The sequence below is a fragment of the Xiphophorus maculatus genome, chromosome 10, assembly GCF_002775205.1.
Source record: "Xiphophorus maculatus strain JP 163 A chromosome 10, X_maculatus-5.0-male, whole genome shotgun sequence".
Classification (NCBI taxonomy): Eukaryota; Metazoa; Chordata; class Actinopteri; order Cyprinodontiformes; family Poeciliidae; genus Xiphophorus; species Xiphophorus maculatus.
This window is the reverse complement of record NC_036452.1, coordinates 5,615,355-5,631,127: the sequence shown is the minus strand read 5'-3', so window position 1 is coordinate 5,631,127 and position 15,773 is coordinate 5,615,355. Positions and strand designations below refer to the sequence as shown.

General features: G+C 38.2%; 1 protein-coding gene across 5 annotated transcripts in view; it reads left to right on the top strand.

Annotated features, from left to right (window-relative positions):
- plce1 (phospholipase C epsilon 1) overlaps positions 1-15,773 on the top strand; it is an 84,041-nt gene that overhangs the window by 61,541 nt on the left and 6,727 nt on the right. For 3 of the 5 annotated variants that reach the window (XM_023340965.1, XM_023340968.1, XM_023340967.1), the window contains 24 exons: positions 382-510; positions 589-725; positions 1,011-1,117; positions 1,218-1,342; positions 1,446-1,590; positions 2,060-2,224; positions 2,446-2,560; positions 2,677-2,836; positions 2,940-3,062; positions 4,136-4,272; positions 4,352-4,590; positions 4,687-4,748; positions 5,136-5,301; positions 5,386-5,493; positions 5,861-5,977; positions 7,139-7,297; positions 7,592-7,727; positions 7,987-8,028; positions 11,059-11,177; positions 11,396-11,513; positions 13,113-13,250; positions 13,498-13,788; positions 14,730-14,893; positions 15,382-15,643. In XM_023340965.1, the coding sequence (XP_023196733.1) occupies positions 382-510; positions 589-725; positions 1,011-1,117; positions 1,218-1,342; positions 1,446-1,590; positions 2,060-2,224; positions 2,446-2,560; positions 2,677-2,836; positions 2,940-3,062; positions 4,136-4,272; positions 4,352-4,590; positions 4,687-4,748; positions 5,136-5,301; positions 5,386-5,493; positions 5,861-5,977; positions 7,139-7,297; positions 7,592-7,727; positions 7,987-8,028; positions 11,059-11,177; positions 11,396-11,513; positions 13,113-13,250; positions 13,498-13,788; positions 14,730-14,893; positions 15,382-15,643 (3,464 nt within the window). The remainder of the gene's footprint in view (positions 1-381; positions 511-588; positions 726-1,010; positions 1,118-1,217; positions 1,343-1,445; positions 1,591-2,059; positions 2,225-2,445; positions 2,561-2,676; positions 2,837-2,939; positions 3,063-4,135; positions 4,273-4,351; positions 4,591-4,686; positions 4,749-5,135; positions 5,302-5,385; positions 5,494-5,860; positions 5,978-7,138; positions 7,298-7,591; positions 7,728-7,986; positions 8,029-11,058; positions 11,178-11,395; positions 11,514-13,112; positions 13,251-13,497; positions 13,789-14,729; positions 14,894-15,381; positions 15,644-15,773) is intronic. The other 2 variants (XM_023340966.1, XM_023340969.1) reach the window with 1 other exon arrangement.

Here is a 15,773-nt window from a genome sequence, read left to right as displayed (position 1 = left end):
AGGCTGTCATGTTCTAGTGTTTCACACAATATCTCATCCTCCATGTATGGAAGTGCACATTTTGTTTTAAAGACATCTTGCGCTGCAGCCTGTCTTTGTATCAGATTTGCTTTGAAAAACAGTGTAATATCAAACTGTGATTTATTTTTATGTTGTACTTGCAAAATTGTGATGTTTTAATGCTAGAATATGATTATATTTGCCCTTCGTGGATAGTTGCATGCTGATGTATAATCACCACCTACTAAATCAAGTGTGTATTTATTGGGTTTTTAATGCTTTTAATGTCTTACGTGATTGCACCTGAATAACTTCAACAAATTTAAAACAATGAGGTTAAATATACGCACCAACCATAATACAAATGAATTGTATCTACAGATTCACAGTTGGAGACTTGTCGGACTCGGACGGTGACCTGTCCGTTGAACCAAAACTGAAAGAGGTGGAGTTTCAGGGTACCGAGGAGACGCACAGAGCTTTCAGTCACGGCACGGAGCTCATTCCCTGGTAAGAAATAAATACACAAATATGGCCCTTGTTTGGCATGAACAGATGTTAATTTATTTGTTTTTTTTCTTTTTCTAGGTATGTATTGTCACTACAGCCAGATGTTCACCAGTTTTTGCTGCAGGGAGCTACAGTCATTCATTACGACCAGGACAGCCACCTCACAGCTCGCTGTCTGCTGCGGCTTCAGCCTGACAACACGACGCTCATCTGGGGTAGATATCCTCAAAACATTTATGTCTCTCCATTTCCTCTCACCTTATTGTTCTTTAAACAAATTTAAAACAGAGCCTTATACCTTAAAAAATATAATTTCCTGTAATTTACGGTAATGTTGTAAACCAACCCTGTACTTACATTTACTTACATTTTGTTTGCCAAGTGTCTTTTTATTTGCCACATAAGCCATTTAACTTGTTTGTAAATGATCTCATCCATGCAGAGCATCGTTAAATCCATGTCCTTGACTACATCTCCAACATTTTGTAAATATTTGGCAGGTAAGCCTCAAAGCGGAGGAGCTTCCCCCATGGAACAGCCACCCGGGTTAGGACAGAGCGTGGTGCCTGGGTTAGCCGAAGGCCTCTTGGACATTGGAGTGGTGAAGGTTTGTTGAAAAAATTCAAAGTCTCTTAGGAACGTGCTTTGTGCTTAAATTACATATCACGGTGGTGATTTAGACTCATGGTGTTTATGTGAATCTGCAGGCAGTGTTTTTGGGCCACCAGGGGGTTGATGTTCACGTTGTGTGTTTGCAAAACAAGCTGAGCCAAATGACGGTGGAGGAGAACGGTCTGACTCTGCTCTACGGTCTCAGTACCACTGACAACAGGTTGGTGTGTGTTTACTATCAGCAGGCTGCAACACTGATTTGCTGCCAAAACACTTTGCTGTGATTTTGAAACTTGAACCAATTTGCTAACTTGTGCTGTCAGACTTCTACACTTTGTGGCACCCAATCACACCGCACAAATGCTCCACAAGGGCCTGACAGAGCTGGTGAATGCAACCAGGAAACTAAAGAAGTTCCCAGACCAAAGACTTCAGTGGCTGAGGAGGCAGTATGTTAGCTTATATCAGGTAAATTATGAACTGGAATTGTATCACTAATAATTTTACTAACCCAGCTACGTGATGTGGATGACATATAATACAATACCTTACAGAAGAATTCGTCTTAAGCTTTTCCACATTTTATCGTGTTGCAACCACAAACAACCTTGTTATTTATTTGGATAAAATCCGGTTCAAGCATTCACCTTCAGAAGACACCTACTTAGTAAATAGACAGTAGCTTGGGACTTTGACAGGGCCATTCTAACACATGCATTTGCTTTGATCTAAACCATTTATTTTGTAGTTTCAAAATTGACATTTTCATTCAACGTCATAATTTTGCACTACTTTGCATCAATCAATGGCATAAAATCGGAATAAAAAGACTGAACTTTGATGAAATGTGAAGAAGTTCAAGGAGTGTTGGTACTATTATCAGTGCTATTTTAACATATAAATCTTTTGGTCTAATTCTGTGTTACTGCATATTTAGGAGGAAGGCAGGTACGAGGGTCCCACATTAGCTCAGGCCATTGAGCTGTTTGGTGGGAGGAGGTGGAACATGGGCACAGGTGCTGTAGAGAAACAAAGTAACCAGAAAAACAGCCCGCTGAGCATCAATGACAAGTCCAAGAAGAAAAAGAAGGTTCTTGTAAGGGTCAGTACATGTATGATTTCTGGGTTTTGCCTTTTTCCAGTGTATCTTTAACAACTCGTATAACTCAGATTCATAGTAATTTAAGCTTTGAAGGCCCAAAACACATTTAAATGTCTGATTCTAATAATACTAAATATTATGTCATATAAATGGTTTGAAAAATTAGAGACAAAGGAAGTTAAAGGCCTACAGAAGCATAATATTGCCTTCATGTATTTCAGGGAGACAGTGGGGATGCCACCGATGATGAGATGGTTTCCAGGAAGACGCGGAGCTGTAAGGAAGGTTTATATCGAAATGGTCCTGAATCTGACAGCATCGACCAAGAAGATCTAGGTGAGATCTTTAGGACTCATAAATTCAGTGAAGCTAAAGTAGATTCTGGGAATCGTTAATAAGAAAATATGAATATTGCAAAAACTCGGTATAAGATGTATTCATCACCTCTGCAGATGACAGCTTCCCAGGACCATTCTCCATATCATCCAATAAGAGCTCTGGGTTGCTAGCCTCTTCCTCGTCATCGTCTTCTTCCTCCAGCATGGCCGGGTCCAACCACTCCCGTCCACAGTCATCTCCAATCCTGTCAGGGACGTCCAAGTCACAGCCAGGGTAAATAAAAAAAAAAAAAACACTTACAGCCTCGCTTGGATGTAGACCTTATTCTTTTGATTTTGGTCATGATATTTTCTTTCCCTTTTTTGTTTCTCTGCAGGGCGTGGAGCAGCAGATCGTGGCACGGCCGAGGTAAAGCCTGCTTCAGGGGCTTCCAGAATCTCATGATTTCTGACAGCACCATGAGCTTCATTGAATTTGTTGAACTCTTCAAGTCATTCAGGTATTTCTGATATGGATTACTACTAAGAGAAATAAATTACATTTGTCGCCTCAATTAGGACTTTTAATTCTGGCCTAAAGTCTGTTTTTTTTTTTGCCTCTTCAGTGGTTTAAACATGGTATAAAGCATAAACCAGCTTTAAATGTTGTTCTGTTCTATTTCTGAATTTATACACTGTCTGAATATAGACAGAAGTGCCCAACTCCATGCTCTTACGTTCTTAACAAATTTTCATAAAGGCAAAATGCTACAATAAATGCCACTCATAGTTATCATGTTTAGGGAGTTTTGAAAGGATTCTGCTCTTCGATTTATTTGGCTTGTCTACATTTTTCCTTGTCCGATGAATAGAAAGAAAAGCTGTGCCTTGATAAGCATTTCTTGTAACGATCCTCCTACATTTCTTAGATTCTTCCATCTTCTGGCTAGCCTTTTAAATTGTGCTTTCTATAATAATAACCACATAGAACAATTTTATTGCTTTCATGGATCAGGGTCATAAAAAAGAAACAAACAGACGGGATGTAGAAAGAGTTTAAGTAAAACATCTTTTGACATCTAGGGCTTTCTTGGAAGGTCTGTTGATATACAGTAAATTGGTCAGTGTTTATACACCTTAAACTTTCACCCATTTTATCCACATTGCAGCCACAAACTTCAATGTCTTTTGTCTGAATTTGTTGATAGTCCAGCTTAAACCAATGTAAAAAGAAAAAAGAAGAAATTTTGGCACTACAAGGGTTAGTCATATGCAGTGTGAGAAGCACAAAGCTTCTGCCAAGCCTCACAAATAGACCCTAGAAATTTCACAGTTTTTGCTACGCTTGATTGTAGTACAGCAGGATGGCCAAACCATCCCCAATATTTATAGTTTTTATGGTTTTAAATTTTGTTAAAAGGGTCTTAAAAGTCATAAATTTGACTTGCTAAAACCTACACATTGCTTTGACTTTTTTATTTATCCTAATGGAAACTCGAAATGTTTTCACAGTCAGATTAGTTAGTTTTACTAATTGCATGAATTGACTGTTTGCATGAATTGGACTAAGTTCATCTATTTGTTTTCTCCACAGCATCCGAAGCAGGAAGGACCTGAAAGAACTGTTTGACACCTTTGCTGTGCCCTGCAGTCGCTCATGTCCAGAATCCTCCCCTCTCTACACCAACCTCAGGATAGACGACAAAGATACAGGACTACAGCCAGACCTGGGTAACAACACAAAAATTCAAATTCATGCTCAATTACCCTCTTTCTATCCCAGCTTCTAATTGGTTTGTCGACTGTTTAGACCTACTCACCCGGAATGGATCTGATCTTGGCCTTTTTATCCGGACGAGGCAGCTAATGTCAGACAACCAGAAGCAGATCTCAGATGCGATCGCGGCAGCCAGCATCGTGACAAATGGCACAGGGGTGGAGAACGCATCGCTGGGCGTTTTGGGATTGGCTATACCACAACTCAATGACTTTTTAGTGAACTGTCAGAGAGAGCACCTGAGCTATGATGAGATCCTCAGCATCATACAGGTACACATCTGGAGCAAGGTGGACAACAACACAGATTATACCTCAGTAATGAAAAGAAATGGAACACTGTGTGTCTTCTATTTATTTCTCTTGCAGAGGTTTGAGCCTTCATCAACCATGAGACAAATGGGTTTTATGTCCTTTGAAGGTTTTGCAAGGTAGATCACAAAGTACTCATTAAACTTCAACCTGGTGAAAAAATGTAGTCCTTTAAGAAATTTCCTCTTTAACTTTTCTACATTTTATCTTGGTACAGCTGCAAAGATTCATGTTTTTATTACCCTTATATGTGACAGACAAACACATAGTCATCCCTAAACAGTTTGTAAAACTTTTTTTTATAAATATCTAAAACAATTAGTGTATGTATAAATTGATCCACCTTACTCTGAAACTCATAAATAAATCCCAATGCACTCTAAGTTTTTAAAAAACCCAATTTCTGCAGTTTGCCAATGCAAAGTGGCAAATTCCAAACTGTATGTGGAAGACACAGCAAAAACTTTGTTAAATCTCTTTGAATAGTTTCTCTATGTCTGGATTAGGTTTCTGATGGACAAAGACAACTTTGCTTCTAACAATGAGGAATCTCAGATGAATCCAGAGGAGCTGCAGTACCCTCTGTCATATTACTATGTTGAGTCTTCTCACAACACCTACCTGACTGGTCATCAGCTCAAAGGAGAGTCCTCTGTTGAGCTTTATAGCCATGTAAGTTACACTGTTAAATGGTATAATTTTCAACCAGAATGTCAAGATTTTCAATTTTTTTTCTGTAAATTCTCTGATTTTCAGGTTCTGCTTCAAGGCTGTAGGAGCGTGGAGTTGGACTGCTGGGATGGAGATGACGGCATGCCAGTCATTTACCACGGACACACACTAACCACCAAAATCCCCTTTAAGGTCAGATATGACCATTTATATTTTTGTAATATATATAATTATATTTTTATAATTTTTATAATTATTTATATTATAAATATACATACAAATTAGTCTTTGATTTTATCACATCATGTGATAAAAGTTTGACTTTAAATCAGATTGAACTATTTTATGAATATTGAGTTCCTGTTGATAAATAAAAAATTTTAAAACATGAACGTTTACCAACTGGTCTGCACTGAGCATCATTTATTATCTATCTTGTGTAACATGCTTTACAGACATTTTTGTTGAACTGTAACTCAGAGGAATGTTTTAATAAATTCTGATTTAGTTTTGTTTGGACTGCTGGTAAGACGTTCTCCTTGTTCCCCTGATCCCCCAGGATGTGGTGGAAGCCGTAAATCGGTCCGCATTTGTCAACTCTGACATGCCAGTCATATTGTCCATAGAGAACCACTGCTCACTTCTGCAGCAGCGTAAGATGGCTGAAATATTCAAGGTATGATGGGACGCTTTGAGACATTTGTGAATAATTTGTTTTGGGTTTTGTTGATGCCTGAGTAGCAGCCAAATATAAAAACATAAATGTTTTTTTTTTCCATTAATGGAATACAGTGCCAGTCAGAAGTTGAAATACGGTCATCATTGGCATGAAATTTATATTAATATTGGGCTTTAACAATGCTTTTTAGCCATTTTTTAGACAGGACTGGGGTGATTATGCAATAAATACGCTCAAAGAATTATGAAAGAGTTATTTTCTGAAGATTTTTTGTTGGAATTTTTCTCTTACACACTAGACCAGATTATTCATACTAGCTCAAATCCAAACACCCGTATTGATATGTAGTTAGATGTCAATAAGCATTAGTAGATCTGATTTAATTTGTTAGCTTTATTGCATGGAGCCAGTTTTTTAGCAATACAATTTAGGGCTATTTTAAACTTATTGTTATCCTGCTTTATCTATTCCAAACAATCTAAATGTATGTTTGGCATCATTGTCCTTTCGAATCACCCAACTATCCTGAAAAAAGAATGGATCAAATGCAAAATTAAAACCATCAGTGTTATATACATAAACTAAATTGAACTGAATTGTGTATCCACATTTCTGCCCAAAACACTATATAGCCACAGTTATAACCCTTAACGAAATATGCATTCACAGGTTCCAAGACTTCACATATGTTTTCAATCACTGCATTTTTTTTTCAGCTGCTTTGACGATTTAAACAGACAATCTTCAGATAACTGTTTGTTTCTTTTTGCTTTTTTAAGTTATATCGTAAACTCGAGGTCATGCCAGGTCAGGTTCAGGGAAAGACGGCTAAATCATGCAATGTCATCATGCTTTCATCCAAGAAAACTTCACATCATTTCCTCTTCCTTGGAGACCCACTTCTGGCCATCTTGATAAATTAAAGTCTTTAAAGTTCAAACAGCTCTGTGCCCCTTGACAGTTTACATCACCCTGGTCATGTTTGTTTTTTGTTGTCTTTTGCAGTGTCTTGAGTTGATAAAGACACTTCAATTTTTTACTTGAGCCTCAGATATCCTTTTTTTTTTTTCCTCTTTCATCCTTTCGACATGACACATCTTCTCACATAAAAAAGTCGTGCTGATGTCATCCATCATATTTAAATGTTTTTTCCGTTAGACTGTGTGTGGGGAACGTCTTGTGACTCGTTTCCTTTTTGAGAGTGACTTCAGCGATGACCCTCACCTGCCATCCCCACTGCAGCTGCGTGGGAAGATCCTCCTCAAGAACAAGAAGCTGAAAGCCCATCAGGCACCGGTGGACATCCTCAAACAGAAGGTTGGGATAAAACGGCTCCCATCCACATGTTTGCATAATTTATATTTCCTCAAAGTGATTCTGTTAAGGAACCTCCAGGTTGCTTCAGTTTATTATATATTAAGCACCGGTGCTCATTTAGAGTACCCTGAGACATAAATAATAGATGTAAATGTGCTGAAATGTATGCACTATACTATTTAGCGAAAACAAGGATTTCGATTGTGCATTCTCTATGGAGAACAGCTTTTATGTTTAAAATTACGAGCGATATAGATCGTCCTTCTGATAATATCTACGTACACTCATTCACAGGCTCACCAGCTGGCACACATGCAAGCCCAGGCGAGCAACGGATCATCAGGAGTATCTTCCCCTAACAACCACGCTAATGAAGACGAAGAAGAAGAAGAAGATGAATATGACTATGATTATGAGTCTCTGTCAGATGGTGAGGATAACTATGCTTTGAAATGGGGGGAAAAGTAACTCCAAAGCTGCACTCAATTAAAGAGACCCAATGGGATTTCAGTGAACTCAAAACAAACTTGAATATGCCCCCACTTAAAGTTTTTATGTTGTCTCCTTTCGTTCACTTCCTGTTCACTACTCTATTCTGTCTTTCCTATTTTTAACAGCTGATTGTGTTTTGTTGACACTTTATTCTTTTTCCTTTCATTTTCCCCTTTTCATGCCTGTTTTCCACTTAGCTGATGTCCTCACAGCCTCTACTGCCTCATATGGCCTAGAAGGTAAATCCCCTGATGTGTCTCTTTAAGCTTCCGTGTTTTCTCTGTAATTGTTGTGCAGTGGAAGCTGGTGTTCTTTCAGGAGGTTTGTGAAAAAAAAAACTTTAATCTTTGTGAAATGAAGATGCTTGCTAAATTATTTATATCCCTTGAACGCTGTCATATTTTGTCACAGTACAATCGCAAATATGAAGTTTGTCAGTATTGTATATTATACAACAAAACAAGGCAGTCTGTAATTGTTAAGTTGTCTGTGAGAACCTCAGAGGTTTATTAGAGAACATCAGTAAACAAACAACACCAATAAGACAAATAATACAATGTAGTTTTGAGCATATTTGGGCACTGTTAAATCCATCATCTGAAAATGTAAATGTATAATCCAGCTAAACTAACAAGCTTTTGTAGAGGGCCAAGAGTTCAATTGTAATTCTGGATTAGCTTCAGAGGGCTGTGAGGTTCACCTTCCAGCAGGTTAACAACTCTAAACATACAGTAAGAGCTATAATAGTTTATATTAAAGCATATTTATGTGTTAGAACATCGCTGCTGATGGAGACATACCCCACTAGACTTTCAGGTGTTATTGCAATAAAAAGTGGTAGTAGACAGTATTGACTTGGGTGCAAAAGAGCCTGTAAACCTCTGAGGGCTTTAAAAGCACCATACTTATACTTGTAATAAATTACGCCAAGGAAGACTCTGTTTACTAATTAAGTGACTTCAAAAGGCAACTGGTAGCGTCGGATAATAATAAAGAGTAGCAGAGGCTGAATACAAAAGCAAGTCACACTTGCGCCACTTTGTGTTGGTCTGTCACATAAAATACATTGAGATTTGTGGTTGTTATGTGGCAAATTTGGAAAAGGTCAAAGGGGTGTGAATACTTAAAAGAACAATAACTGCATACAATACGTTGTTTAGATATTGATGCTAAAACTCTAGTGTCTTTTCACAGGATACTGTGATTATTTGGTGCTTTTATACCACTGCATAATCTTTACAGATGAAACACCGGGATCAAGAAGTGCGTTAGTGATCACTGCTGTTGCTGCTGTCTGTGTGCTGCTTGTGTGGATCAAAGGTCCTGCTCTGCTCTGTGTTGCTTTCTGGCATGAGAACTAGCATTTCAATCTGTTTCGCAGTGAAATATTTATTTATAATCTTTGATGCTTGACAGTAAGAAAATAAAATAAAAGTGACGCAAACAGGTTGAACTGTCAGCCTCTCCTGCAGCACATTTGCAACACAGTATTTTCAAATTTTACACCTCAGCTTAGGGACAACTGTTTGTTTTTGTAGTTCATTCAGTGACATCAGCAGTGTTTATGATTACAGGCCGCTGCTCTCTCAGATCAAAAATTTGTGAACGTTTAGTTTAGAGAAATCTGAGACTGTTTTCTGTCTCAACACGTTCACCAAACTTTGACCTGAGCTTTCTTCATGTTGAAGTCTTTTTGTTGTTTTTTTTTTTTTTTGTTTGGACTGCTAACGTGAAATGGGCTCATCTTCCTGCATAATAACAGCTGTATAAACGCAATGCCGTCAGGGAACTTGTGCACATTTGTACTCGTTAGCCTTGAAGCCTTGCTATTAAAATTGGATTCCTATTGATAAAACTTAACACGTATTGTCAAAGTATAATGCTGTCTGTAGAGTTGCTCTTTGTCTCACAGAGATAAGATCCCCCTTCCTCTTTTCCTCCATACTGTATTTGTCTGTGACCTCGCCAGCGGCTGGGCAGACTCATCAGGGAAGCAAAACAAAGCCATCTGGTTTCTCAGGCCCTACATTGCCCCTGTGCTGCACAACAAACCAGGGGAAACTACCCTGCCATGGTCTCAGCCACAGCCCTGCCCTTAAATTTGCTATTCCCTGTTTGTCCCTGTTTGACAAATTCACTGTTAATAGACCTTTAGAAGGCCAGTTTATCTCTTTTTTCCCCCAATACTTGCTCAGAAATATTAACCAATAAACATATCAAATGCAACGTAATCAAGTAAGCCTCCACCTTGTTTGTTTTATGTTATGAGCTTTAGCACTAACTTCAGCTTGCCCTTCAAATACAAACACTTCAGTTCTAATTTGGCAAGTCCCAACCCTTTCTGGTTAAACAGTAGCTCCCTCCTGTCACACTTTGGCCCACCTCTTCAGCTGCTGTCTTTAGCCCAACGTTAAACCTCAGCTTGATTGTGAAACCGCTTTTTAAAAACATTCCAAATGTTAGGAATTAAGATTTTCCAAACAAAAAGTCTCCAAGCTTTTAAAATGATGTATGTTTTTTTTCTTACTGTTTTTGGCTTTTATTTCTGTGTAGGAGGAAAAGGGAGCATACAAACAAACTCCTGCAGTTGCTTCTGTTTACAGTTGAGAGATAGTGCTTTGAATATTTCTTTTCAAGCTGGAATCTTTGTGAGCTTTTGCTTCAGAAAGGCTTATAAGTTCCCCCAATGGGAAAGAATATGCTTGTTAGCTGCTTAATATATTTCAAATTATTTCTCGTTGATGAACATTAGAGCTGAACAAAATTTGGAATTACTGTTTTTACTTTAGTATCAACACATCCAGTATCTCTGTAGCAAAGCATTGTTGCAATGCTTAGACTTTTTTCCTCATACTTAAATGTTTCAGATCACTAAACACATTTTAGAATTTCATACTAAAATATAGATAACAAAGAGTAATAATAATTGTCCCCTAAATCTGATAAATGCCATCACAAAAGGTGGATAACTAGCTATTTGCCTTAACTTTGCTGCGGAGAAAATATCAGTTAAGAATAAAATATCTTATGCCACAGCAGTCTAGGATTTGACTAGGCCATTCCAAAACTTTTATTTAGTTTTTGAATCATTCTAAGGTGAATCTTTTGGTGGTGTTCTCTATACAAGCCAAGACGATCTTGAATTGATACATTTTCTGGATTTTCTGATGACAAACAGGGTTCAGGATTTTACAGAAGAGTTGCCAAATTTTTAAAAATGCAGTTTTTGATTAGGTTTCCTTTCTCTACTATCCCGTTTTATTGTACAGACAACATCCTGGATGACAAGCCCGATGCTAAGAGCCCGGCTGACAAGGAGGAGCAAACTGTTGACGAAATACCAAAGAGGATGAAGAAGGCCGACAACATGATGCAGAGCAAAGGAAAGGTTAGGAACCTAAAGTCATAAACCAACTTCATTCCTTTGATTTATACTTTTACAAATTTATTCTTTTTTCATGTTTATTTTTCTTCATTATTTTGGGACACAGTGTGACATAAAAAAATAAGTCAATATGAGCTAATTGCATTTCAGTATTAACCTGTTTTTATCTGCTGCTTATGTGAAATCCAGTTTCTGTTGATTCCTAATGTCCGGACCTGCAGGTGTTCGACATGGAACTGGGTGAGGAGTTTTACCTTCCTCAGAACAAGAAGGAGAGCCGTCAGATCGCACAGGAGCTCTCTGACCTCATCATCTACTGCCAGGCTGTAAAATTCCCTGGTATGGTTTTACTTTTAGTGTTGCATTTTCCCACTGATGGACATTAAACGCTCACTGTATTTATCTAGATACTTAAGATGATTTCATTTTTGTTTTTGCTTTTAATGCTGTCTTTTCAAGAAATAAATGGCAGTCATTTTTGCAACTCTTTTGCTATCCCATACAGAACACCCACTAAGCTCATGACTCCTCCTACCCCTTTGGGAAATTGTGGCCACTTTATTATGCTTCAGTTTTCTGCAGAAGTTGATAAAACCATAGTTAGTTTTACCGTGTTGTAAGAAAATGTTTTGGGAATATCCTTATCTCCTGGAGTAAACTGGAATCTAAGACTCTTCACTTGCTCTGCCTTTTAGACTTCAGAGTTTAACTTGAGTACATCCTCAGTTCTTCAGATCAGAACACTTGACTTCGTTTTCTTTATGCACTCATGATGTTGCCTGTATCGTCTTCAGAGGACTCTGTCTTCATTCCTCACTGCGATTTATCTCAAATACTTCTCTTTGCGCTTTAAATACAAAACCTCATCATCTCTTCCATGTCTAAAATATCGTCTTCTCGTTAAATGACATATGCCCTTATAAACCCGCCAGTGTTTCCACTAGTATTTTATTTGTTTACAGTTTCCAGAGACAAGGATGTGAGAAAGGAAGAGGGAGGATTGGCTCATTTCACAAAGGCAGGAGGCCTGGAACTATAAATGTGCTCTCCTGACTGGCCACAATACCCCATAAAAAGCTGTGTGCAAATATTTACATTTTCAATTTTTATTAAAAGCAAAAATGTTTGATGCGATTGGTTTTAGTAACACGCTTATTTTTATCCTTCATTTTTTGCTTTTCCTCATATTTCAAGTAAATGCATATAGGCTTTATTTTGCATAAATAAATCCACTTTGAGAAAATTCTGTGTGGGGAAAGGATGAGCTTATAAAAAATATAATTTTCCTAAATAAACATTGACTAAAGCTTTCTTCACGTCAAAGTAAGACCAATAATGGACCTTGCCAAGCAGATAAAATGAGCAATTGACATTCTTAAAGAGAAGAAAAAGAAATTATGGCACCCTGCTTAATATTGTTAAAAAAAACATGCTTTCTGTGCTTTCTCCAAACTGAGGAGTGCATGCTCTTCCAAGATACACATATAGGCAGATTGCTTGGCAACAGAGTTGGGAGTTTTTACAGCTACTTCAGGCTCCAGAGCCTCTGTGTCATCAACTCAGATTAATCTTTGGTTGAAAAGTGTTTTTGGTTTTATGCCTTATGACTGTTCTTAGTGATTTGTCATATGCCGCACAGAGTACAGCATGAGATTAAAATTATTGATCAAAATGGGTGACGGTTTTCTTCACTTCTTTACAAAATTTATAAAATGCCTCATTCTGATTACATTTTTGATATTTTGTCCTCTACAGTAAGACTGAAACTGATAGTGAAGTTGTAGAAATCTCCCACACTTATTTTATTTATCTAATTAAATTAGGTTTAATTGCATCTTGGACTCTATTGGTTGATATTAACCAGAGTTAAAAGGGACTATGAATGGCAACATATAGTTCACTGTAATCTTTAAAAATGTGCCTTCTATCTCCCTGCAGGTCTGTCTACCTTGTCTCCATCTGGCTCTGGTAGAGGAAAGGACAGAGGAAAAAGCAGGAAGTCCATATTTGGAACAGCTCCTTCTCGCTGTGGCGCAACAGGGGAGGTCACGACCCAAAGCCGCGCCCCTGGAAAAGGTATGTAGGGCCTAGAGCTGCTCCTGATTTAACAGAAAATAAACAGACCAACCTATCATTTGTTAATTAAAAAACATTTAAGATGGATTGGATTAGTATAGTTAAGGGTATTAATAATTAACTATTAGTCTTTATAAACTAACAGAAAGCTAATTCAGATTTTTTTTCTTGATAATTTCTATTATTTTGCCACATTTTAGAAGACTAAAAATACTGATTTCAAAAGTTTTCCTTGCTGTTTCTGCAGGTGGCTCTGAACGGCTCAGCTGGGAGGAACAGCAGACATCCCCTGTCCTCAACCCTTCCACTTCGCTCAGCGCAATCATCCGCACACCCAAATGTTACCACATCTCATCCGTCAACGAGAACGCAGCCAAGCGACTGTGTCGGCGGTACTCTCAGAAGCTGATCCAACACACGGAGTGCCAGCTGCTCCGGACATATCCAGCAGCTACCAGGATCGACTCCACGAATCCCAACCCTCTGCTCTTCTGGCTGCATGGAATTCAGCTGGTGGCCCTCAACTATCAGACAGACGGTGAGAACAATGTGCTGACCTGCTTAGGTACATGTCAGTCAAGGTATGAAGCGGGATAAAAGGCAGATTATGTCTACTTGATAAAATGCAACATGTGTTTCGAGTTTCTACATAAGTCTATAGCATCTTTGAATTGCCTTGGAGCCTTTAGGTGCAGATCTGCCAGTGCAGGAAGTAAATATAAAAGATGCATTTAAATTATTTCATTTGTTAATGGAAAAAGGCTTTCTCGACAAACCTAATAAGTAGTTGTAGGCCTTTTCAGACCAATAGGTTATAATAAATTAGTTTTTCGAGTCACAATGTGTTGCTTTTTTGAGATCATTTAGCCTGTTGTCAGACAGATTCTTTTTAAGTAAATCTTGCTCAACAGAGTAGTCAGGCCTGGGTGTGGCAAGACATACTGAATTTAGCTTCCTCAAAAATAATTTAATAATGAAGTCATAATTTAGCAACAAGGAAATTACCCTTTAATTTAGGTGTGTCAAAGAAAGCAAAAGCAGAGGAGATCTGTAAGGCAGAAGTGTTGTTTTTTTAGAGGATTGCAGTGTCTGTTCCTATCTTTTAAATATTTCCTACTCAATCATGACTACATCATCTTTAAAACATAAACTCACGCATAAAAGTGAAAAATGTGACGAGGATGCTCACAATCACATTAAGTATTTGCTTTTTAGAAAGGCTCTCTCGGATGCAGTTTGAAAGAATGGCAGTGTTAAACATGGGGAGGCAATTTTATTGTCTCTTAAGAGCAGTTTACATGCCGACCACATTCGGTTTTTGTGAGAAAATCCCTCAACTCGCCAATGTGAGCCCACACTGCTGCCTTTTCCCACAAACTGTTACAACAGAAGTCAGTTCCTTCTACACTGTTCTATTTTGTGCAAAAGTCCTGCTTGTTCTGTTGTGTTAAAAGTTTAGATTTTTTTTTTCCTCCTCAGATCTGCCGATGCAGTTAAACACAGCGTTGTTTGAGGCTAATGGTGGCTGTGGCTATGTTCTGAAGCCTGCTGTGCTCTGGGACCGTAGCTGTCCACTTTACCAGCAGTTCTGTCCGATGGAAAGAGATCTGGAGAAAATGAGCCCAGCAGTCTATTCCCTCACTGTGAGTTTAAACATCACTCAGAATGACTAAACTTTTACAATTGTTCCTACATGTTTAAATTTTAAGATGACACATTTTCTTGTTATTTACATAAATGTAAAAAAGAACTTCCCATATGTACATCAAATGTTAGTTTAGGATCTTAAAAATAAAATACACACAAAACCCATGGCTGTATTGCCTTTTTTGGATGGAAGTTGATCGGGTTGACCTTTTTTAAAGTTGTTGTTGATGTTAATAAAGTATTATTCGCCGGAACGCTTTTAATCTAGTCGTAAACTGATGTACCAGAACAAAGAGTATAAACTGGAGTGACTCAACACAAAAATCACACTGTGTTCCTGTGTGGAGGTCTAAAAGAAAGTAAATCCCTATTTTGCAGGTCAGGGTGACTGTGAATGCAGTGCTCTCAGACCCACCTGTTCTTTAGTGCCGAATGATATATTTAGAAAGAAATGACAGCATCTCACATCATGCTTTCCTCTCAGCTTGTTTCTGGACAGAACGTCTGTCCGGGTAACAGCTCCGGCAGCCCCTGCATCGAGGTAGACGTCCTGGGAATGTCGGTCGACACCTACCATTTCCGCACCAAACCCATCCACCGCAACACTCTCAACCCGATGTGGAGCGAGCGCTTTCAGTTCACGGTGCATTTCGAGGAGATGTGTTTCCTGCGATTTGCGGTGGTGGAGAACAACAGCTCCCAGATCACGGCTCAGAGAACTCTGCCTCTGAAAGCCCTCAAACCAGGTTGGAGTCACACAGCTGAGAACAAATAAGTCATAGTAAATAAAAATAAATAAATAAAATAATAAATATTATATATTTGTGTTAATCCTCATCGCATGTGAAAATTTTTTAGGGGCCTTAACATTTTTGT